The following is a 24,008-nucleotide window of genomic DNA, read 5'->3' on the forward strand; positions in this document are numbered from 1 at the left end:
ATATGAACCATATTTCTGTCTTTTTTCTCATCGTTAGCTTTCTCTCCCACCCCTTCCTTCGTCTCTCTCCTCATTCTTGCTCTCCTCTTCTCTAATCTGATTGTCTGTTATGAGGAGTGACGACCTGTCGGACTGAGCAATTCTATTACCTGGCCCCTTTATTGAAACTACAACCGCTTTCACTGTGGGGACACACAAACCCAAACATGCTCGCTCACTGTTCTATTTGCTCTCGCTACACCAGATCTCAGCATATTTTGGTAATCTCACCCCAGGCAGAGGGAGGAGTGTCCCCTGAGCCCACTGCAGAGAACCTGACTGCCAACCCACTGCGCCAACTCTGATGACATCGTCTTTATGCACCATTCACCAGACCTGTACCAGTCCTAAGATGACAGCCTCTGCCACCATCTATTAACACGTGACATTTAGACAACTAGCAAGCAATAAAAGTCCTAAACAAAGTATTATACAACACTGCTGACACAGTTAGCATGCTCATGACTGCTGACTATGGACTGTTAAAGTTCAAATGTCTGAAATGTGTTTTTTGTCACAGAGGAAATTGATAACATACACTTTCTTTAACTTAGTACGCTTTATATGAGAAGAAAGGGATGGAAAAGCCACATGTGAGGACACTAAACTCCAGTTAACTCAGAAAATGTGGGGTTAGTTTGTTTATTTCTTGGCCAGACATACGGAAATAAATCAACCAAACTTGAGAGCTCAAAGCTTCAGATTTAATTTCAAAATTGCTAAATGGAAAATTTGCTGTGGGGTGGATGACCCACCTTTGTGGTATGTAGTACAATTTTAGATTGCAAACAATGAATCAGCAGTTTATTCATTATCCAATCTAATTTCCACAACTCTTAAGAGTATTGCAAGAGATACTGTACTTGTGCAAGGGCTGCTTTAAGAATCTAACAGATGATTAAAGTCATACATCAAATAACAATGATTATTTTTAAAGTTGAATAAGAAATAAACCAACTCTGTTTTTCAAATTAGAGCCTGCCCTGTGACCCCAACTTTGGTAGATTTAGCCTCTGCCACAGGTTACGCATTAGCGGACCTCTGATGTTGTGTGTGATGTTTTAGGATTACAATAGAAAAAAGCTGGCTAACCATCCATCAATGACCGATAGGTGTTGCTGATTGTTTATTGATTTAAGTGTATTAGGCCGGAATACAAACTCCCAAACTAGGATCTGTTTTAATCTGTGGTCAAGAGGGATTTAATGGCCTAAACACAAATTTAAGGACAAGGTTCCCTCTACCGATAGCAAACTAGTCAGCTAACAGCTAGCTCGCTGACTCTTAATCAGCCTAATGACTTCGTTCTTGTGCTGAACAAAGCTGGAAGTTGTTTCGCCCTCGACTGGGCTTCTCAGGTTATTTCACCTCCGTTTAGTTGATCACAACATAGTCTTTCACCTCAGAGATAATATCTTTGGAAAGATGTTTCCTCTGTTGAATGCTACAGATGTGACTCAGTCAGTCAACAGGGACACGCAGCTTCCCTCCCCTCTCGTCTCGTGCAGCTTGACTAATGTCTGATGGTTTGATCCAAAGTGAAAAATCAGGGAAATTATTTACACAATATGTTTAATGGCATCCTTTTGCAACATTGTCCCTCTAGAGGAGCATTCAATTCTTTAAAAAAGGCTCAAGTCCAAATGAAGTCCCAAGTTATTATTATTAAAGTCAAACTGAGTCTGAACGCAACTAATTTGTGACTCAAGTCAAAGTCATATAACTTGAGTCTATGTCTGTCCATTCTAGTCTCAATGAGACCAAAATTTTGCCTATAATATTAAACATGCTGCGCTTAAATTCTTTTGTCCTACACTGAAGCAGCTTTCCAGTAAAAGAATGCAAGTCCAAGGTGTGAAGTGTATTTTGGACTTTGTATTTTCCCTCTTTCTTCCTTCACTCCTCCCTAAATTTACGTTCAGTTCAGTCCATGTTACACAGGCCCATGATGCGATTTGCAGCAAAACATGCCACAGGATTCATCATGGAAACTACAGCTGCACACAGGATAGTCGACTAACAATCTGTACCTCTTTAAAGCATCAACTCTGGAGGAAGTGCAGTTCATCAAAATGGACAGTACAGGAACTTGAACCGGTGTCTCATTTAATGTAGCTCAGCTGACGTAGCTGCATTCAACACTGGAGCAGAGAACTCCAGAGAAGCAGAAACAAGCTGTGCTGCTCCTTGTCATACTGTCCTCTGTTCCCACCACCGCTCTCCATCTCTATTGTTGTTAGATATTTGATACATTTTGATACAAGACAGTAAAAGTTTCTATTCTGTCATTGTGTTTTTCTGTGTTGCTCTGTGGACAATGATGCAGTGAAATACTCCAGCCATCAGTGTTTTGGGGAACAGCCCTCTGGAGCAAAACGTTATGTCTATAACATGTCTTGGATGAGCTAAATGGCTCATTTATCTGGAATATGATGCTCTTCAAAACCTATTTGCCTAATCTACAGCACGACTATGAGACAGGAAGCCAAAGTTCTATAATTCTTGCTAATATTCGGGTTTTAGGATTCACTTCTGTGCCACTCTACACGATGATGACTTCACTGGAAAAAATGAAAACACTCAGACTCAAGGCAGACTTGCATGTCGACATAATACCCACACGGACACACAACTGGAAAATGGCACCCCCCGCAGAGGCCCCATATAATCACAGTCACACACTCAATCAATAGTGTCATCTAAATGTTTAAGTTCAAGCCCCCAGAAATCAATATGAATTTCTTAACAACTGAAACATATATTTTCTGATTCAATGACTGTGCAGCAACGGCAGACAGATGGAAGAGAAAGTGACAGCTTTATTTGCTCCACCCTGAGATTCTGTGAGAAAAATGAAAATCTGCCTAAATGTCCTTGATAGTTTGTGCAGCATTAACATCTTGTAGATATGGAATATAGCCAGCTGGTAGGACTGGCTACTAGTGTATTGTGAACAGGGGTGGAGCATGACGCATATCTGTATTGGCCACTACTGCAATACAACTGCAAAGAAGAGTAAATGCAAAAGAAAGGGAATAGAGAGACAAGCCGAGAGACCATGACAGAAGATGACAGGTGGACTTAAAAGCCCAGGTAGGAAAAAAAGAACAAACATTCAGAAAGGCTAAGGAGGAGAGAGGGAAGGGTGAATTGAATAAATGAAATCAGAAATAAGGAGGGAAAAAGGTCCTCTATACAGAGGGCAATCGTGGGCAGGGTGGAATGAGAAACAGCAAAATAGAGAAGAATGTGTATGTGAAAACATGCAATTTGAGAGAGAATCAGTGAGGGGCCACATGGGAGCAGAGCAAGCTGTGTGCAGCATGTCAATACAAATGGTAAGTCACTCAAGGGCTTCCACCCAGCAGAAATCGCAGCCTTGCTTCACAGTCCGGCATTCATTACAGAAATATAGAGACAGGAGATGTATTGGGAGACAGGGAATAAAGAGAATCTCACATGGCAACGTTTGACTGAGCTTATCACGTAATCAAGTCACATTTTTGTGCCTTTTCATCAGTTTCTCCCTGTGACATCAAACAAAACTCAATATTTATCCTCCTATTCTCTATTTCTTTCATATTTTCAATGTTGCTTCCGTCGTGTCACGATTCTCCTCCACACAAGCAGCGCATCAATCGCACCATCAATAATTGTTTGCAGCCTCTGCTTCCAGCTCCCTGAAGGGAAACTGGGAACACTGGGTATTTATGAGTGTAATCTCCTACCTTGGTTGCATTCACACATCCTCTCCCGTCCCTGTGACCGGGTGACCCAGGGGGTGGGTTGTTAGAGGGACAGTTCTGAGCCTCTGACATGACAGTCGAGCAATGAGAAATGACAGGGCGGAAAGAGGGATGAGAATTAGGGGAGGACGAGGATGAGGGGGGAGGAGGAATGGAGGCCTGGAGACACTATAGCTATGTCACAGGTTTATGGAGTGGACACAGTATCTCTATCATCTCATTTATAATTCCTCCTGATCGTAGTGTTACCTATATAATACAGCCAATATGCATTTATAATGTCTGAGATGTACAGCATTCTAATACAAAATTATACCTGAAATATGAATTGCAAGTGTACATTGATTTCATGCTCATTTTCTTGTAATAGAGTCCTATTATAATGTGAGATTGGATCTTGTCCTCCCAAATACCACAAAATGGGATGATTAATCTAAGGCGATGGTGTATCTTTAGAGATCTCAAGAATGTAATCTCCAAGCACCGTTGTTCTGAATTATATACAGCGACAAACAGTGGCAGACAGGGCAGTTTGTCTACAGCAAATGTATTCAAGGTTTTCTTGTGTGTCTCCAGACTAAAGGAAGGAAGGAAGCGAGCAGATGAGGATTAAAGGATACATCCGTACACCACCCGATCTGGAGCCAATGGCCAGGATCTTCTGCACTGGATCAAAAGCCAAAGCAGTGGGCTGGTACGGGAAACCATGACGCACTGTCTGCAACACAAAAAACACAAGACCATGTTTTTATTTGACAAGAAAAATACAGTCGGGGTAATTCAGTGATTTTTATCATTTAATGGTTTTGCCTTCTGCTATGACATTCTAGTATATGCTAAAAGGCAAATGTCCGTTCTGAAAAACAGTGACATTTAACTCAGAGGAAACACTATAGAATTATTGCCTTGCGGTTGTGTGCCTCCACCGATAATGACTAGAAAACTTCCACACTCGAACTACTGCAACTGCAATTACACTTTCCTACAGATTCCATAAGACTTTGCTGTTGATAATCACATTTTCCTACAAGAAATATACACAACGAGAGCGCACTCATAGAGTTTATTCCTCAGCCTGGCAAACTAAGTCAAACTAAATGTAAAAAAAAAAAAAAAAAAGAAGTCTTTTTTTCCACTGTGTTTAACAGATTCACCATAAACTGTTAGGGTGTCTTCTTCAACCCTTGCTACACACCTCCACTAAGTCTGGCAGAAGTCCCCCTCATGGTTTTGAATTAATCCTGCTACAAGGCAGATAAGCAGCAGGGAAAACAGAACCCCTTCAGCAGAAGCAATTAAAAAGTACCAAAAAAAACAACAACAAGATACTGACACTCACACGGATTGAATCATGTCACACAACAGTCTGCTCCAATGGGGGCACAGACTTTGCATCAATCCTTGCTGGTATCTTGCATTAGTGCAGAAAGGTCAGCCCCCACAGGGTTACAAGGCTATCAATTTCCATGGACGCAAGTGCGACATCAGGAAAACATGAATAAGTTGTGTGCCTCAAGTCCAGTGCAGCCACACGCCACTCTGGGACAGTCATGTAACACTGCCACATCCTGCATTACCAAATCCATCCGAGTCCCTTTTTCAGGAGTCACATTTTTGCACCCTGAACATGATGTAACCGTGACGATGACCCGAGACGTTTTGTATACATCATCACTTTATGATTTTATCCAATTTATCCAAGGGAAACTTCTTCATTGGGTTATGGTGAAAAACGTGCTTTGTGAGGTCACGGTCACCTTTACCTTTGACTCCAACATGAGTCATCACTGAGCCTGAGTACACTTAAAGAGCAGGATTGAACCTGACAATGGAATGATTCCAAGCAACAGAAATGTCTGACTAAAGCTTGCAAAAATTGATATTGCTGAATTTAAATAATTTAAGATAAGCAATGCCTCAAAAACATGCCATGATATGCTTTTTTCCCCATTGCCAGTAAATGTGAACATGAAATATGAATGAAAGTGATATTAAACAACACAAAAAAAACATAACTTTCTTCGTATGGATTCACGTTAATGATGATTTTTGAACGCTTACATTCTGACTGACCTCAATCAGCAACATTTTTATTTCTAATCCTCAAGTCAACTTGGTATTGAAATGATGATAACACACCCCCTTACACATGCTGTAATCACACATTCCAGCCATTACCTGCACTTGCACATCATTTGAACCTTTAATGAATATAGAACACATGAAAAGATGCTGCCGAATTCTGATGAGCTGAATGTTGATTAAAATGCAAATACTAAGGACCCTGTCAAGGTCGGCCTTCCTCTAATGATAAAACATGGAGACTTCATACTATGCTCGAAGCAAAGAAAATATCTTCTTTTGATGTTGCATCAGGAATGAAGTGAAACAGAGCTGGCTTCAATGTTTGTATACTAGACTAGACAAAACATTCTGAGATGGCCTGCATGCAGTACAGCTGTCTATCATTAGTCATGTTAAATTTCCCAGCAGTGCAACACTTACTGTAATCATCTCTGGAGGGAGACATGGACATTAGAGAAGAAAAGGCTGGAAATGTTCCAATAATGTTTGTTTTACTGACAAACTGCAGTATGAGAAATTACTACAGCAATTCTACAGATAAGAATGCTGCCAATAATAAGAACACATGAGATCCATTAAACTCCAACTCGGTCAAAAATGTTCCCACTGTCAAACGTTGAAGCTTCTCTGTGGAGAAAGATGTAAGTACAGAGTTAAAAATAGACGTATCATGAAGCACTTATGAATTCCAAAATGTTCCATCCATCCATCCATTGTTTTCCGCTTACTCCTGTTAAGGGTCGCAGGGGGGTGGAGCCTATCCCAGCGGCTACGGGCGAGAGGCGGGGTTCACCCTGGACAGGTCACCAGTCCATGGCAGGGCCAACACATAGAGACAGACAACCATTCACACTCACATTCATACCTACGGTCAATTTGTGTTACAGTCAAAAGTGAATAATAATCAAATCTTGCGACTCTTACAACGCTCCTTACGTTAACATACCAAATGCATCTCATTGTTACAGTGACATGAGTCATTTTTTAGGGGGTTTTATGACACTATTGAATCCACTGTTTCTACAATCAAAAGAGTAATGACCTTCTATTTATGACATAGCATTTTATACTATTGCTTTATAACACAATGGGATTTCATCCATTATTTGATATTTTCACACATGGAGAGGATGTTCATTTTGGCTACATTTAAGAGTTACATACTCAGAAAAATTAATGGCACACATCCACCCTGTCGTCATTCCTGCACCATTCATAGCAGATGCCTCATTAAAAAGTAAAGAGGAAGAGTCACATGTACTGGCCATGAACACACACACACACACACACACACACACACACACACACACACACACACACACACACACACAGGAAGCATGCTAAATATGTGTGTGAAGAAACCTTGGACACACACATCCATTCTTCAGGTCTTGCCAGAAGGTCCCTTTAAGTCCCCAGACCTAACTATACAGGAGAGCCACCCCCTCTTTTATATATATATATATACACACACACATATACATATATACACGTATACACACACACACACACACACACACACACACACATATATATATATGAGTGACAGAGAGAGAGAGAGCGAGAGAGACAGAGAAAGAGAGCAAAGAAGTGGATGATAACTATGAAGTACATTTACTCTGGTGAATCTGGGAGCAGCTCATACATACTTAAAGGCAAGAGTCATTCATGTGTGTGTGTGTGTGTGTGTGTGTGTGTGTGTATGTGTGTGTGTGTGTGTGTGTGTGTGTGTGTGTGTGAGGCCAGGTTCACCCATACCTCCATCTTTTATCTATGCACCATACAGCATGCAGCCTTAAGATAAGCAGAAGCCTGACAGGACTGCCTTATTTAGGTACCTTACTCTAAACTCAAGTTTGTGGTAACAACTAAATAACAAGAAAAAATTAACACAAAAGAATTGCAAAATGTATATTCCTGCTGATAAGGCAGCCTGGATGCACATTTAAAAATGCTCTCAGCTATGCAGCAATGAACTGACTGCCAGAGGCTGCATTGCATCAGCTCTCCATCCATCCCCTTATCTCTTGCTATGCTGTGTTGTTTGCTGCATCGACACAACATTTGTGCACACAAGCTTGATGCTCTATCAGACAACCCAACATTCTCACCCCACAAAGACTATTACCACCTCATACCACCCATCGTTTTCTCTCTCCACACAGCATTCAGCTGCAGAGTTGGTCTAGACCCCTGCTTCTATAAATAGCATGCAGCACCCTCGTCTCGGAAGGGTGGGACAAGATATTGATACTGCACAATGTTGTGGTGTTTCTGATAAATGGAACAAACTGGCACGGCGATGAAGCGAATACATGTTTGCTACTTATTCGGGATACTTTCACACTTCGAATATTGTGATTTATTTAAGATAGATTGTCTTGCAATATATCGACAATCTAAAATCTTGTTTCTGTTGTTATGGTGGTAAAATTGTGATAGTTTCATACAGTGGCACCCCCCCCCCCCCCCGTGCCCATCTACCACCACCAGCAAATTATGCACTCATCAACACTAAATAAAGATTACATTAAATGTCTTTCATCTTTTTGTGATTACAGTTTATACTCTTTTTTATGCTAAATGTACAGGTGCCGCTGAACACCTTTTTAGTCTATGCTCCTGCTAAACATCACTTATGTCAGTTAAAATGACAAAGTCCATATCATGAGAGGATTATTTTCATTCATTTCATGAGTAACTTGATAAAAAGCCCAAATTTAATCTGTGAGCAGTCTAATTAATGTGCTCTCTGCAAGTCGTGCCTACTGGAATATCTGCTTTTTGCAGTAATAAATATTTTCTGGACATGGCTTGTTTGGTTGGATTTGTTTGGTATCACTGCTTGTCTCTTTGGTCATGGACACTTTATGGACTTTGCCATCAGCCTGCACCCTGGCAATCTGCTGCCACGCAATGAGGCTACCATCAAGACTTTTCCTGGTACCGCTTGTAGAATCCCTGCACATGAGTCGAGTCACTGGGTTTCTGGTCTTTGACAGTGTGAACTGCGTTTTGGGTTTTTTGTTTTTTGTTTTTTTTTGTCGGACACAAAGAGTTGTGTATCTCTAAAAAGGCAAGAAATCTTCTGGCTCTTAGAAATTGTGTTTTTCCCCAGCAGTTTCAAAACAAAGCCATCCTTACTGAGCAGTGGGATGGACATAAATTCAGATCTCACAACAGAGAATACAACAGATGAGATGATGTATTGCGATACACATGAATAAGCACTGCAGTATTTCACAATGAGCTCCAGCAGTTCCTCTTACCGCCATTATATCCTGCTGTATACTGAGGCAGACACAGTAGTCCCAATAAAGACAGATGGTTGAAATAGCAATCTTAATTAAGAGTAACACATCACTTAAATATGATTCTGGCTTACTGGAAATATGCATTGTGACTTATGTAAGTAGAGCGAGTCAGGTGTGTAGTCTACTAATGAAATTGCTAATCAAAATACAAACTTAAGCATGCATAGCACACACTGATCCTAATAACTGTGACAGTCAAACCATGTAAATTTGACACTGTCAAATTAAACCTGCAGCAGGATGTGGAGTTTCCAACACACACTTGTCACCTAAGAATATGACAATTACTGCGCGGCGTGAAGCTTAATTGACGTGGTTGGGAGTTGACAACACCGGGGCTTATTTTTTCCACTTGTAATCAAAACAGTAGTCGCAGTTCTTTCTTGTCTTCCCCACCGGAAAAATGGAAATTAACGGAACGAGGGCCGGAAGTGGAAAACGCAGAGCCCTGTAGTAGCCACACGTGGAGAAAATGGGAATATTTTGCAGCCACTTGATGTGACGACATTGGAGATACGGTGTTTCAGTCACAAGTGGTTCAACTCCCAGGCCTGAGCGAGCGACTAGGACCACGAATGTTAGCTGCAAAGCTAACCGAGCTAAGTGTCTACAGTAGCTAACTACAATAAGCAAAGCTATCTGAGCATTTAAAACAAATGGTAAACCGCCTTCCTAAAGAAATACCTGTCCGTCGGGCTCCAAGGCTGTTTTTTTGCTCCCGGTTTGGTGGGGTTCTCTTGTGGGCTGGTAGCATTCTGCTTGCTGCTTGCAGCAACCAGCAGTTAGCCGTCACCTTAGCAACAAGAAAGCGCTCGGCAAACTTCAACAATTCCCGAGGGGTTTCTTTTTGTCGTTCTTTTTTTATTATTATTATTATTTTTTAGTTAAAACAATTAAAGTTGCATTTTTGTACAATTAAATTTGAGCTACAGTAAAAGATGATTGACAGGTACATTTTTTTTGTGTGTGTCATTTTTGACACGTAACCAGAGATCTGAAATAAAAAAAGTTAAGGGGAACAATTTCCAGTTCAGCTCAGTTTAAGTGTTAAACTGATTAATGAACAGAGAGGATGTGAATTGATGTGCCTTGTCAGGTATAATTTTTTTTTATTAGTGAGTTGAACTACAATTGACTGCCGGATGTTTGTTTTTTTTAATTACTTTTTCAAATCTTTTGTTTTGTTTTGGATTTTTTATTTTATTTTATTTTTTTGCACAACCTTGGGAATTTAAAGCTTGTCAATCCAGAATTTGCACATACATACTGCGCGTGCACTTCTCTCATCTGGCATCTTTCCTGCTCCTTAGCGCTATGACAACACTGGTGGTACAGGTAGAAACAAAAAACTTCATAACTGATTTATTCCATCCGCCCTACAATACAAAGTTAATATTTCTACATTGCAACATCCCTGTATGACTTTAGTAGAAACTCATGAACTGTAAATCATGATGTGCCAAACAGCCTGAAGCATGGTGCGCAATGGAGACAAGGCAGCCGTGACTTTTACTTCGTAGTAGGACACAAAGGTGTTAGCTTTCTTGTACGAATAATAATAAAAAAAAAAGCTTTATATTTCATCTTAATGTGTGTTTTTGAAACGATGTAAGTCGTGAGGTTGCCGTGAGTGGCCATTTTGACATTGAACAGTGAGGAAACTTAGGTGTTACTAATTACATAAATGAAGGTTTAATGGTATGCGAGCAGCCTCCGGAGCCTTAATTACAGTAACTAGAGACTCCTGTGTTTACCTGTCAAAGAGTTCAGTAAGGTTGTTATTCAGTCGATGAACTGTTCACCACAATAAAATCTCAGCCATACGACACAGATGTCTGGCCTTATAATAAAACATTCAAAGATCTTACGTTTGTGTTAGCCAAAGACTTGTTAGCCATTTAACCTAAAATTCTTTCAAAGACGCAAACTGACATTGAAACGACGGACATCATTATTCAGCAACACTGACTTATCTGGGGCAGATTAATTGAATTATTTCGATTGCACCGACAAAGAGAGAGAGGATTTACGAAGGGCTTCCTCTAAGCTAACAAAAACACAACGGTTGTGAGCTTCAGAAAACTTAAACAAAATGAAAACAGTTGCTCATATTATTTTTCATCCCTCTGGATCTTTCAGCTCTCCTCACACACAAGCCTTACGAATGCTACAAGTGATGGTTGTTTAAGCGACAGGCTTGAGACAGTGACATGAACGCCGCTCGCATCAACCACCAATCAAACGAAAGAGCAAGAAAACGGATTAAATGTAATACCGGGGTGATCAGTTTGTCTTGTCCTCATTGTCAACAATTGAAGATGATGAAACTATCATGTTTTATCTGCATTTGAAATTCAGGTTAGGAATATAATTCAGATTTTGATGTGTCCTCAACAAGCAGGTTTAAAGAGCAGTTGTTGGTGAGGCGTGCAAAGCTCGTGTACGCGCTCTGTCTTTATGTGCTGCCTGTGTGCATCTGGGTTTTTGCCCTGCTTTCCCCAGGTGTTTTGAGACCTATCCCCCCTGCGGGCTACATGTCAGGGTGAGTGACAGTAGCGCAGGGAAGAGTGGATATTCGCCTCACGATCATCCATTAAAATTTACCGAGACTTTACAGTCGGAGCACCCATCTAACAAACAGAGATGCACGTGGCGTCCCCCCGCCAGTGTTTGAAGGGAGATATTTTGAGATTACTCTAAAATTCCTTTGATCAGGAGCAGCTCAAAATAAAAGAGGCATATCTGGGAAGGAGGGAGGACGCTGAGAAGGAGAGGAGGCAGAACAGATCAGGGGTTGAATGTATGAGGTGAGGGGTGTTACACAACCACACTTATTTCATAACCATATCTTATGTGGCTTCTATTTTCTTGGGTAACCAGATTTACCTCAAGTCCAGTGAGCTGTAATACCTTTATTTATTTATTTATTTTGGTTTTGAAAGAAAAAACTTCATTGTAACAGTTAAATCATATCTAGTATAGACATTATCCCCAAATTAAAAGGGTTAGATAAAATATAAATGAGTGTGTCATCTTCAGACTGAAGGTGCATCCTTTTGGTTGCGCATTGACGGCGCCACATACCGTTAACGCTTGTGAAAACATGAAATGAAATATAGTTATGCTTGGTTTTTTGTTTTTTTTAACACAAGCTAGACTTCTGCACGCTGTTTTTAACCAGAAGTTAATCAGTCCTGACATTCCACTGACATTCTCATGTGATTTCGCCCTCGTCAGTCATAACACCCACAGCTGCAACCAGGCGGGTGTCACCCTATGAAAATATTCTGCGTTGTTAAAAGACATCAAAATTCATAATATTTTGATGGGGTTTTTTTTTTTTTAAAAAGGAGGGGGGTGGGGGGCTCGAGCTTGTATTCTTGCAGCCCAAAATGTTATTGCATCACCTACACATCAGAGATCCTCGCAGGTATACTAAACATTATATTTTTACATTATATTGTAAAGAAATGATCTCATTAATTCGTCTCTGGGATCAGTGCCAGGGAATGAGCAGAAATTAATAGCTAAGCCTGACTATAAGACCGTTGATCAGCCACATAAATAATGCATTTTCAAAAGCTATTAGAATGTAGATTTTCTTTATTAGACTGACATATGTATTGGGGGGAGGGGGGCGACTATTCCAGAGATTGATGGGACAATACATTTGAAGGTGTTAGATTTTTGGACAAGGTGACATGAGTTGGTCATTTCATGTTATTCTAGTGAAATGATTTAGAGTATTACCGCATGTTTTGATCACGTAAAAACTACACAATGTGACTGCTTCATGCAAGCGAATGCATTATTAGAATATTCTGCTTATCCTGTGATATTAGCCGAACGCTTTTCGTGAGACATACGTAGCGCACAAGTAACCGGACGTTGATATTTAAACCATCCCAGTGTCTTCTGCCATGAATGAAGCGCTTTAAGGTGTCCAGGGTGTGATTTTTTTTTTTTTTTCCTCTTGCTGAAGGCCACAAGGGTTGCAGGAACTTTCATTCATCACTAAGGCCCATCTAATAAGCCGTGTGCTTACCGCATGGCACAAGAAAATGTGCGCACGGTGAGTGTTCAGCTCAGAAGTGTAAAAACAAATGAATGAGCCAGGATGAGCTTCTCTCCCTGCTGACTGCATGAGGCTCATTTGAATGGGAGCTGCAGATAACACAGCGTGGCCAGAGGGAGAGTGATAGACACTTCAATGAATCATACATGTATGTTAGGCTTAAACGTACTAAATGAGTGTTTTTGTTGTGGCGATTATACTCATGAAAATACTACTCATCACATCCAGTTTTTTTTTAAATCTTGAAGCCTTTAAGCAACTCTGGGGGTCAACTGAGATAAATATTGAGCATATCTTCCTTCAGATTAAAGCATGGATCACGGCCACATCATTTCCATGATTTGACTGCATACATATCTTCTATTTGCGCTGCGCAAAGATTAGTGTTGGATGTTATCGTTGTGATTGTTCGCCGGGGCTTCATGTCGTTTTCCTGCAGCAGCGGGGTCGGAAACCAGCCATGTGTGGATGTTCGTTGTATGCGGTTTAACCTTTTAACCACAGCAACAGGCATGTCAGTGAATCAGCCGTGGCATCAGCATCATGCCTGAGGCTTGATGGGAAATGTGGGAGTGCACGAGCTAGTCATGTGTTACTACCCACGACACTGTAATGTAGCGTGCCACTCAGCCCCCTCATGATCAGTTCCCTTCTTACAGAAACCCACATGTACCCTTGATTTTTAGGAGATTGCAGTTATTATGCTTCTTTCTCTCTCTCAATACCTCCAGGGGGGTTTGCATAGACGCCTGTTTTTGTTAAGCAGCATTTCGCATAGATCATTTTTTGTGGCCATTTAATCATATTAGAAACACCTGTAATCCTATCCTCAAGGTGAAAATCATTCATGTGCACATATATGCAAATGTACTTCTCAAACGGTTCAACATATTCTCAAGAAGCGCTCATATGATTTCCTAGAAAAAGTTATTTCACAACGGAAAAGTAGATTCAAATGTGTTTCTGAGCAGACTTCCTGTGATATGCATGCAGTGTAGTAACAGAGTCCAAAAGTACTTATTGGTCATAGTGTATCTACATGACCATGTCAGCGTATGTCGGACAGGTCAAAAGAGGCGGGTGTCCTGATGTCCACCAAGAGTAATAAAGCTTCAATGGTTTACAAAGTATTAACAGGTAAACAGGGACTTCTCTGTCACATGTCGGACATGTTTCCACTTTAATGTGAATACCTAACATGTTGTTTTGGTCCAATCCCCATTCAAATCTCAAAGCACTTCTCAGTTTTCCCATACGTTCATGTTTACCTACTCTTTTAGTAGTGGATGCAGCAAACCAGCTCATCAAGAGCGATCTGAGGCTCAGAATAGGGGGACCACACCAGAAACCCTCCAATTAAAGATGGCCTCTAGCCTGGCTGAAGCCCCTGAATCTGAATTTTGTGAAAAGTCATCCAGGGTCTGGTTCAAAGCACTTGGTGCTGCACAGGAAACCATGGCAGGAGACGTCTGAGCTGGAAATGCGGGAGTGTTTCTCACAGCCAACATGCCAAACATACCAAAGGCAGTTTAGTCTGTGTCACGCTGCATAATAGCAGCCGTTGCCCATCGTCAGCTCAACATTTCATGGTCTGTCTTTATGATTCTACTGCTATATAAATGGAAAATTATATATCTTTCACTGTCCGTGGAACTTTTTTTTACTGACTTTTATAGAGAAGAAAAGGCTGTAAAGGGCCACTAAAGTATCTGCCAAATGTTCTTTCTCCACATTCCATGTCACCACCATTGATGGACTGTGGTAGCTTCACTTTTTATTTGTTTTCCCTCTCACATTTTCTCCCACTCGTAGGTAAATATGGAGTAGATGAGGTTGGACAAGTGCTTGAGAGTGGTACTTAAGAACAGAGGGATCCACTGACCGCTCAGAGAGCCACGCAAGACAGAAACTGAGCGTTGGTTTCAAGTGCTGCAGCACTACAGGTCCCAGACTGATTTACATTGGGAAGTTACAGCTCAGCAGAATAAATCATCCTCTCTTGCTAAAACACACAAAAAAAGATGGAAAATGTGCATCAGAAGGAGATGGTCCTCTTTAATTAGTCACCTGATTGACACAGTAGTAAGATTTTTTTTCAGCTGTTTTATTTACGTGTACAAACTTGTCTGACGTTACTGTCGTGTTTTAGTATTTACTGCCTTTTTAAATGAGTCACTGCTGACCCGATCTCTTGGTGAAGGGTGGACTTGACTCGAACTAACGTCCCCCATCTCTCCTCTCCTCAGGACGGAAATCCGATGAAGTCATGGAAACACATTCACTGATGACACTGAAAGCAAACAAAAGAGTTGCCAAGAGCAGTTTTCCATCATATCATGGTCACAAGTGGAAGGATAAATCTTCCCCATGACAAAACGGGGAACTTTCTGTTAAAAATACAACTAACTGGAAGTCAGTTCACATCACACAAAACAGATACTAGTGTGGTGGTTGATCAAGCACAACAAAATAAAAACAGACATGAGGGTGAGCTGAAGTGGAACGGGGGTTTGAAGAGCTCAGTTGATTATATTTGCACAGCGTGAGGTGAGGCAGGCAGTCTGCCATCACCTACAGTCCAGGAGGATGAGGCATTTTAAAAGCTCGCCGAGAAACATGATGCAATACTCCTTGTTTTTACATCTTCCTCATCACACAGATTCTTCTTCAGTGACCTCTGTCGCTGTTTCTTTGTACACCTACAATTTTTCGCAGCCAAACCTGATAAGGAAGATTATCCAGGTACACTTTTTCCACATACTTATACTGGGAAACATGAAATGCAAAGTACAAAATGAAAGAAAAACTTCTCAGGCAAATAGTTCATTGCCTACTGTAAGCTTCGTACTTCTAGTGATTCTATTTACGCTTCAAAAAAAAAGTCAAAGTGGTGCTCATTTGTGGAGATTATCCAGCTGAGCAAAACTTCTTAGCCTCATAAAATTTGGTTTACAACAAAGCTTATTTCCAGCAATAATCCAAAATCCAGTCCCTTGAGCTTTTGGTCAAGGGAACCCACGGCAATGCTAATTTTCATGTCTACAAAAAAGTCATTTCTGTGGCACTTCATTATGTGACTACAAGATACTCGATATGCTTTAATTAAATCATAGCTTACTTCAGCAATGACCTTACAGTTCAAAATGCTTTTAAACAGCAGGTTATTATTCAGAGTAATTCCTCTAATCATCTTAATATCTTGCTGTTTATGTAAAAAAAAAAAAAAAAAAGATCTATGAAAACAAATTTCTTGTGGGGTTATTGTTTTGACTCAAACTTAAAATTAGATTCAGCTACAAAGAATATAAAAATTATTAATCATTTAATTTGAATCAATCCTGGGACATGGACCTTTAAATCACTCATTCAAATAGAACATGTCAAGCGAACAAATCTCAAACCTCATTAGTCAGACTCGTTGTCAGATCCACTGCTCTGGCACATGTTGCCTCGCCGGGGGCCACACTGTTTGGCTCCTTTGTTTATCTTGAAAAGCTGTTTGCAAATGGCTCCACATACAAAGTACAAAAGGCCCTCATCTTCATCTGATGAAGAGGCATCTGCAGTCTCTCTTACAACTGTCCTCTTTTTCTTTGGTGTATTAGATATGGTTCCCCCGCATCTCCTCTGAGAGATTCTTTTTACCTCCTGTGTGCCTTTCAGCTACAAGCACCTCCTCTACTGGTCTGTCAGAGTAAGAATAGCTGGTTTTCTCTTTGTTTGTTTGTTTCTATTTTTTAGCTGGACTTGGGAGATGGTGGTGGGCTGTTGTGGCATTTCTGGGCAAGGGTGAGGTGGTGCTTATGGTCAGAGGTAAGACTGAGGTGGTGCTGCAGGGTTAGCGCTGAGGATGCGAGAGTTTCTGGTTGTACCACTCCAGTCCAATTAACAACGTCAAACCACTCAAATTTCCTGCAAGTCTCTCTCATGGAGATTATTAGGATGACCTGCGTGTCTTTGTGAAATGCTATTTACATCAGGGTAGCTGCAGCGTTAGCATTAGCTCAAACTGCCGCTCTGAGCCGCAGCAACCTGTAGGGGCTCGGGCATGAGAGGGGCGATCAGAGACACTGGATGGTGCATACCTTGTAAAGTTGAACCAACCCAAAACTCAGCCTGAATATTCAGTTGGGCTGCAGCCAGAGGATATACAATTGCCCAGGGATGTCATAAAATGTGATTGCTCTCTCTGGCTTGTTTCTCAGGAATCAGACGCTGAGTTTATGTGCATCTTCAGCAGCCCATAAATGTTTCAGCCCAAAGGTTGCAGCCTCTGTCAGCAGTGGGGTGGGAGGGAGAGTATAATTATACCATTTTCTTTGGCAAACTTTAATCCATCAATGGAAAAATGGAGCTGTGGTTGTCCAGAGGGAGTAAACATAGTTTTTCCTTTGAAAAATGCATGTTCAACAAAATGATAGAAGTCCACGGTATGTCTACTTCATCTAGCTGGAGGGACTTCTTCCTGCTTTGTTGCCAGGTGGACCTTTGTTGAGGAAGTGATCCCAGAGGTTGACCCAAGGGAATATAAAGGAGACTCTTCCCTGCCGCTAAGTCAGCACATGCTTCACTGAGGCAGGTACCTTGACTAGGTATCAGTGTGACATGTTTAAACCCGTGTCTGTCCACCAGTTAGGCTGGTTGAAATAGACATCACACCAGGTTCATCCATAATCCAGATGCCCCCTTGCTCCCATGCCACTGAAAATTTGTCTGCTACAGCTTTCCCACCCCTACTGCTTTGTCCCTGTCTCCGCTTCTTATCCTGACATCAGCTCCTCCTTATTTGATACAACAGCGAGGCCTCTGACAGGCAGCCGACACATGGTAATGTGAGACTAGCTGGAAGTCAACCCACTGAGTCATCACATCCATGGAGAGCTCTCTGGGCTGCTGCTGAGAGAGCTATCGAGATGATGTCATCTTCAGAAAGCCACATATCACGCTGCCAGAGGAAAATGACAGGCCGAGGGAGGACTGCACCTCTAACCCCCTGCCATGTATTTACCTTTTCCTCCCCTCAGCGGTGCCTTACCCTATAAATAACCTCCAAACCATTTTGATAATGGTTTATACGAGGCTGCTGACCATTTCATTTTATTTCTTGGACCTAATATTTGACACTGAGGAGCCAGTGCTTGTTTGAACAGTAACACACTGGTTAGGATTCAACACTGTCATGAGTCACAGTAATAAATATACTGCCGCCTATACGGTATTTTGCCATAGACTTTGGGTAATTACCACTCTTTCATGCCCTAGTACATCTTGTTATCCAGATCCAAAAACAAATAAAAGCTAATGATGAAAATTATGTTGTTTCCCTTATGGCCTCTTAAATGATGCAATCATGAATTGTTGACAAAAACATTCTCACAGGATTGAGAGTGGATGTCAGACCTACATAGAAATGGGATGGCCTGAATTCACTCATGTCTAATCCCAGTGGAAACCAGGACACACACACACACACACACACACACACACACACACAATGATAGATCCTTGCATGGTTAAAGCTAATTTGGAATCCATTAAAAAGAAGCCAAAATGTAAAGAACCATTGAAGGAGGCGTTCGTCTGACAGACTGAGGAAACACTCACAAGTTATTTTATTCTTTCATTCATCAAAGCATATTCAGAAATTGAAATGAAAGAACTTCAAACCATGTCCTTCATTGGACTTGTAAATGTAACCCAGCACTTTTCACTGATTAAAATTCTACTGTCAGTTCATCCACGTCAGGGACATTCAGTAAAATAGAAAAGACATGAAATTTGAGGTCAGATGAGGAAAAGTCATCATGAGACACTGGCAATGATTCACATCTGGCTGGTCATGAATTTATATCATTGATACATGATTCAATGCAACAGATCTCTCTTTGTGAAGTTGGTAGGGACATTATTTCAAAAATTCTTCCCAAAAATAAAATTTCAACTTTCTCCCTCCGGTGGAAATTTCATTTTTTTTTTCAATTAATTTTGAGGACAATAGCTGGATAGCCTTTACTGCATTGATTTTTTTAAAATATTACTTGAAATCAAATAATATTGGAAAAACAAAAAGAACCAGCCTTGATTGTCTACAGTCGGATGGTTACTTTATGGTGTTGCTTCTCTGTAGGAATCAATTTGACTTCCAGAAAGTCTTCAATTACTGCAGAATATTGATTCAAGAGGATGCTCCTGCAACGGCATCATTTAAATTTCCTTCAGACTGATTTGAAAGGAAGTCCGTCTTTCCTCGTGTTTCATCTTTGCACCCGATTACACAGGAAACCTAGGTAGCGTTAGTGATTTGTTCCTGGAACCAGGCCTGGATGAGTTCTGGTAACTACTGGAGACGGGCATCAACCCTTTTAGCAACAATGTTTACATATTGTATGTACGCCAACAATGTACCTCTGGGATTAAGCATCTAAAGGAAACACTCCACATCACTTAAAATTACGGAAGCAGCTGGTGACACCTCCACAATACAGTATGTATCCATTTAGGTTAGACTACATGAATAAATCAGTAGTCCCAAATCCTGCTACAAGTGAGGAACCAGGAAGACCCCCCCAGGGCCTCTGGATCCTCTCTTAGTTGCTCTACAACTAAAACATTTGGTGATGCTGCTTTCAGCCATTACACGCTCCAAGACGCTGCCCGTGTTTTACCTTTGTGTCTCATGTATATTAATGTGATGAGTCCACATCGTAAGTTAGGTCAACACATTATAGCCTATGGGAAAATGTTAGTAGGTCAGTATGGGATTTCTGTTGGGTGCTAGCCAAAGGAGGAGTGCTGCTCTGAGTGAATGTGTCTGAATGTATGTTTGGAGAGAAAACAGACCGGTGAATACATGCAAGCTGCTTTAGACTCCGACGTATCAGCATAGGGAGGATACAAAAACAGCAGCAAAAGGTTAAGGGATAGTCGCAAATGAAATAGAATTGGGATAAGTGAGGCGTCCTGTGTGAAGGGGAAGGAGCTGAATCTTAATGCTGCGCAGAGCCAAACAAATTAGACCGCCAAAAAGATCTGGAATTCCAATCACTAGAGGTTGCACTTAAACAATGCCAACATTTACATGCACTCAATATTCCACTCTTATTCCAATTTTGGCCCTTATCCCAAAATTGACAGTTTTCTAACTGAGCCGTTTACATGGCAATATTCCTCTAATAATCCTGTCTCAATCGAGCCGCTTGCATTCAGACACACTACGGTTATCAGAAAGACGAATGACGGAACTAAAATTGACTGGAGTTTCCCTCTTGTCTTGTTTAAGAACTGCGCACCATGGTACACAACCCGAAACATTTCTCGCTATAATTCCCCATTAAGTTTGTCTATGATCACAAAGAGTCCATCACTGTGATCATCTGAGTGACTGAGGGACAGAGGCGCACCAACGATACGTATCCATAACATACGGTAGCTCGATTTGTTCCAGAGTCAAATAATTGAATCATTCTTCATCAGCACTTCTTATGATATAATTTCAGGTCAATGTCATTCAGCTCAGCTCAGATTCAACTCATCCCACATGCACTGAACAAAAACTCTGACGCAATTATACAAAAAGGTTTGCAATAAATGAGTCGACAGGCAGTTTTGACTTCAACATTCGTCAAACATCTGCAAGGGAAAAAAAACCCAAAGATGTTCTGTTGATGTAACATTTCCTTTCTTCTCTTCCCTTCAAGGTCCCTCTCCCTTCTCTAGAGATGAGACTTCAGCACAATGAGACTCTCGGCCACCTGGGTACCTCTCATTTCCTCTTTCACTGACTTGGAAAGAGATTTGACCGAAAGCTTCTCTTCGCTCTTCTTGAACTCTAAACTGCAATAAATACAATCCAAACATAAAACACATAAAATGAGTTACATCTTCCCACACTGCTCAGCAAGGACAGAAGTCATGACTAACTTTGAGAAGTTAGCAAAGATGCCAAACTCTCCCACACACACACACACACACACACACACGCACACAAGCACACACGCACGCACGCACGCACACACACACACACACACACACACACACAGAGGAAAGTGACATTTAAAAGCATTTGGGGCGGTGAATGAAGATGTTTCAATAGCTGCAATGTATCTTTGTAACAACCATGTTTACTGAAGGCTTTTTGAGGGTAATAACATTCAGAGGCAAACACACACACACACACACACACACACACACACACACACACACACACGTTCACTTTAATCCAGCAGATGAAAACACATGTAATTTTCTTTATTATCCATGCAACACCGTTAACATTAGCATGAAAGTCGCTTTCTGCCTGAAGGGGAATAACCAGCAAAGGTGTGCTTCGTGCTCCAAAGGTCACGGGAGACATTTTTATTCATTACATCCCTGCTAGGGCTTGTTTATGTGCTCTGCTTGGCATGAAAAAAAAGAGTATGGATGGATGTTAAGAGGGGGAAAGCATTTTACTTACCGTCAGAATGGGTTTTTAGTATGTTTTTAAAGCTGTGCCTGAGGTCAGTATTATACCGTCAAGCTTGAGGTTACCAGGAGGATTAAGGTGCAAGTCATCCACTCAGCAATGATGGAGCTCTGGGGTGAGGGGGTGAGGGGGCTCCCTCCCTCCTTAATCTCAATGGTTTTTAAAATAACAGTAATTTCACCCTCTGTGAGGGTAAATCAATTAAACAGACCTAATATATCCAAAAGCTAAAAGTATTTACAAGGGTCTTGGCGTGGATTAAAAAATGAAGCACATTTATTTCTGCTTATCATTTATTTCTGCTTATCATTCATTTTGCGAACTTTCAAGCACAATAGAACAAAAATAGTTTTCAGTCTCAGTCAAGGTGTTTACATGCAGAGTTATAGCCATGATGGAGGTCTAGTTACAGCTGGAGTGCAGCAAAAACACCATAAAGCTCACTTGATCTTGACCGACTGAAAATTGGGGCATCACGATCCTTTTGACTTTAAGGGTTGAAAGCCAGAGCTTAACCAGGCCCAGTATTCCTTGTATGCAACAACCAGGGAATCATCCATTTATTGAGGGAAGTGTGTCCACTTCCGGAACGGTGACCTTTTGTGGCAAATAGCGAACGAGTTAGCAAGTGGCGTCTCTGACAAACAGCGTACTTAAGTTCAATACAGAGACAAATGTGTTTGTCGGATGCAATACGATAGATCATCTATTTCTAGCGGCATGTAAACATTCTGAGAAATGCTGTTCATGCCAAATTTATGCCCCACCTTGAAAACTTTTAAACGGTAACACGAGGCATTTGCCTCTGGTGTGTGGCAGGATTTGACCTCAACCTGGGAACAGTACAGGCGGTAAATGCTGCAGGCGGTTTATTTGTCTTGCGATCATATTTCCCTGATGATATACAAATGCGGAGGTGAATTATGACCTCAGATAACTCAAACAGCATCTGGCTGATGCCAACGTCTCCTCCAGGATCAGTGAAACATCTCTGACAGTAACTGAGGAAAAAAAAAACCATGGGGGAACATCCCCCCCCTACACACACACACACACACACACACACACACACACACACACACACACACACACACACACACACACACACACACACACACACACACACACACGCCCCCCTTAGGTCTAGGCTATGAGGCCTGAACACTGACTGGCTACGCCCCTGACTACTCTCAGCATAGCTCGAGATTGAGACAGTGGATGAAGTCTGATAATAAAATCAGTGAGTCACACAAACAACCTCTCTGTCCCCCCCTGAACTCTGAGAAGAAGGAAAAAAAAAGAGATGGACGGAAAGAATGAGTGCTGCCTCTTCCTCCCTCTGTGGCTCCACTGCCGTCCCAACAAACATCCAACCACCTGCACACACTCAAATCAAAACAGCAGAGAAATGGGAGGCTATCAGATGAATGGAAGGCATTTTGTACACTTGTGCTTTTGCAAGAGGTTCCATCAGTACTTTAATACATTAAAGCACTCAGCGGAGGAGGTGCTTCCTGCATGGGACCAGGCAACCATGCTTCTCTTTTCCTGCACTTCCCCTGCCTGCTTTCCTGAATGTGTGTTGTCGAGGATGTTCTGCAGCAGCATCCTTTCCAGCTTGTGAATCAACCGCCCTCATCTCCTCCTCCCCCAGTTTTCCTCCAGGAATGGTAAAATAACAAAACAAAACAAAACAAACAAAACCTCCCTCCTTCCACCGGTGTGTCACTTAATGATATTGCTCCACAAACAACCTAGTTTCTCTTAATTAATTTTTCACGACCATATCCAAAATTCACCCTTTCTTTAAAGCGGGTGAGGAGACCAGTCGCTGCAGTCAGCCCCAAAATGCATCGGAAGAGGCGCTTGCTATAAATACCTCAATATCCACACACACACGCACACACAAACCTCCCTGACTCCCGTTGAAAAGCACATCAGCTACTGCAGGGTCCCTCTGTTGTCTTTCTGAGCACTTTCATGCAAGGGAGGGACACCAGTTATGTCATCCCCATTTGCGCACGCTTGCTGATGCAACCGAGAGGCTGCTATTCATTCACGTCCTCTCGGGGTGTTTAAAATCGTGTGTGTGTGTGTGTGTGTGTGTGTGTGTGTGTGTGTGTGTGTGTGTAGGCTACTGCGGCTCATGCAGCATGCACATACTGGTGGCAGCTGCTGGAGTGAACCCAAAACTGTACACGCCAGCTTCCCCAGACGTGCGCGCACCGTCCGCGGGGAAGAAGAAGCTGCAGCTGACGGGCGACTGATGTGTAATATTCTTTTTC

General features: G+C 41.6%; 1 protein-coding gene across 3 annotated transcripts in view; it reads right to left on the reverse strand.

The window, feature by feature from the left end:
• Window positions 1–24,008, reverse strand: part of stxbp5l (syntaxin binding protein 5L) — a 140,847-nt gene that overhangs the window by 108,113 nt on the left and 8,726 nt on the right. For all 3 annotated transcript variants that reach the window (XM_086219784.1, XM_086219783.1, XM_086219785.1), the window contains one exon: window positions 4,406–4,503. In XM_086219784.1, coding sequence (XP_086075910.1) covers window positions 4,406–4,503 — 98 coding nt within the window. The remainder of the gene's footprint in view (window positions 1–4,405; window positions 4,504–24,008) is intronic.

Source organism: Aulostomus chinensis, chromosome 12 (assembly GCF_037954235.1).
Source record: "Aulostomus chinensis isolate RoL2024-O1b breed Wild chromosome 12, RoL_Achi_v1.0, whole genome shotgun sequence".
Lineage (NCBI taxonomy): Eukaryota > Metazoa > Chordata > Actinopteri > Syngnathiformes > Aulostomidae > Aulostomus > Aulostomus chinensis.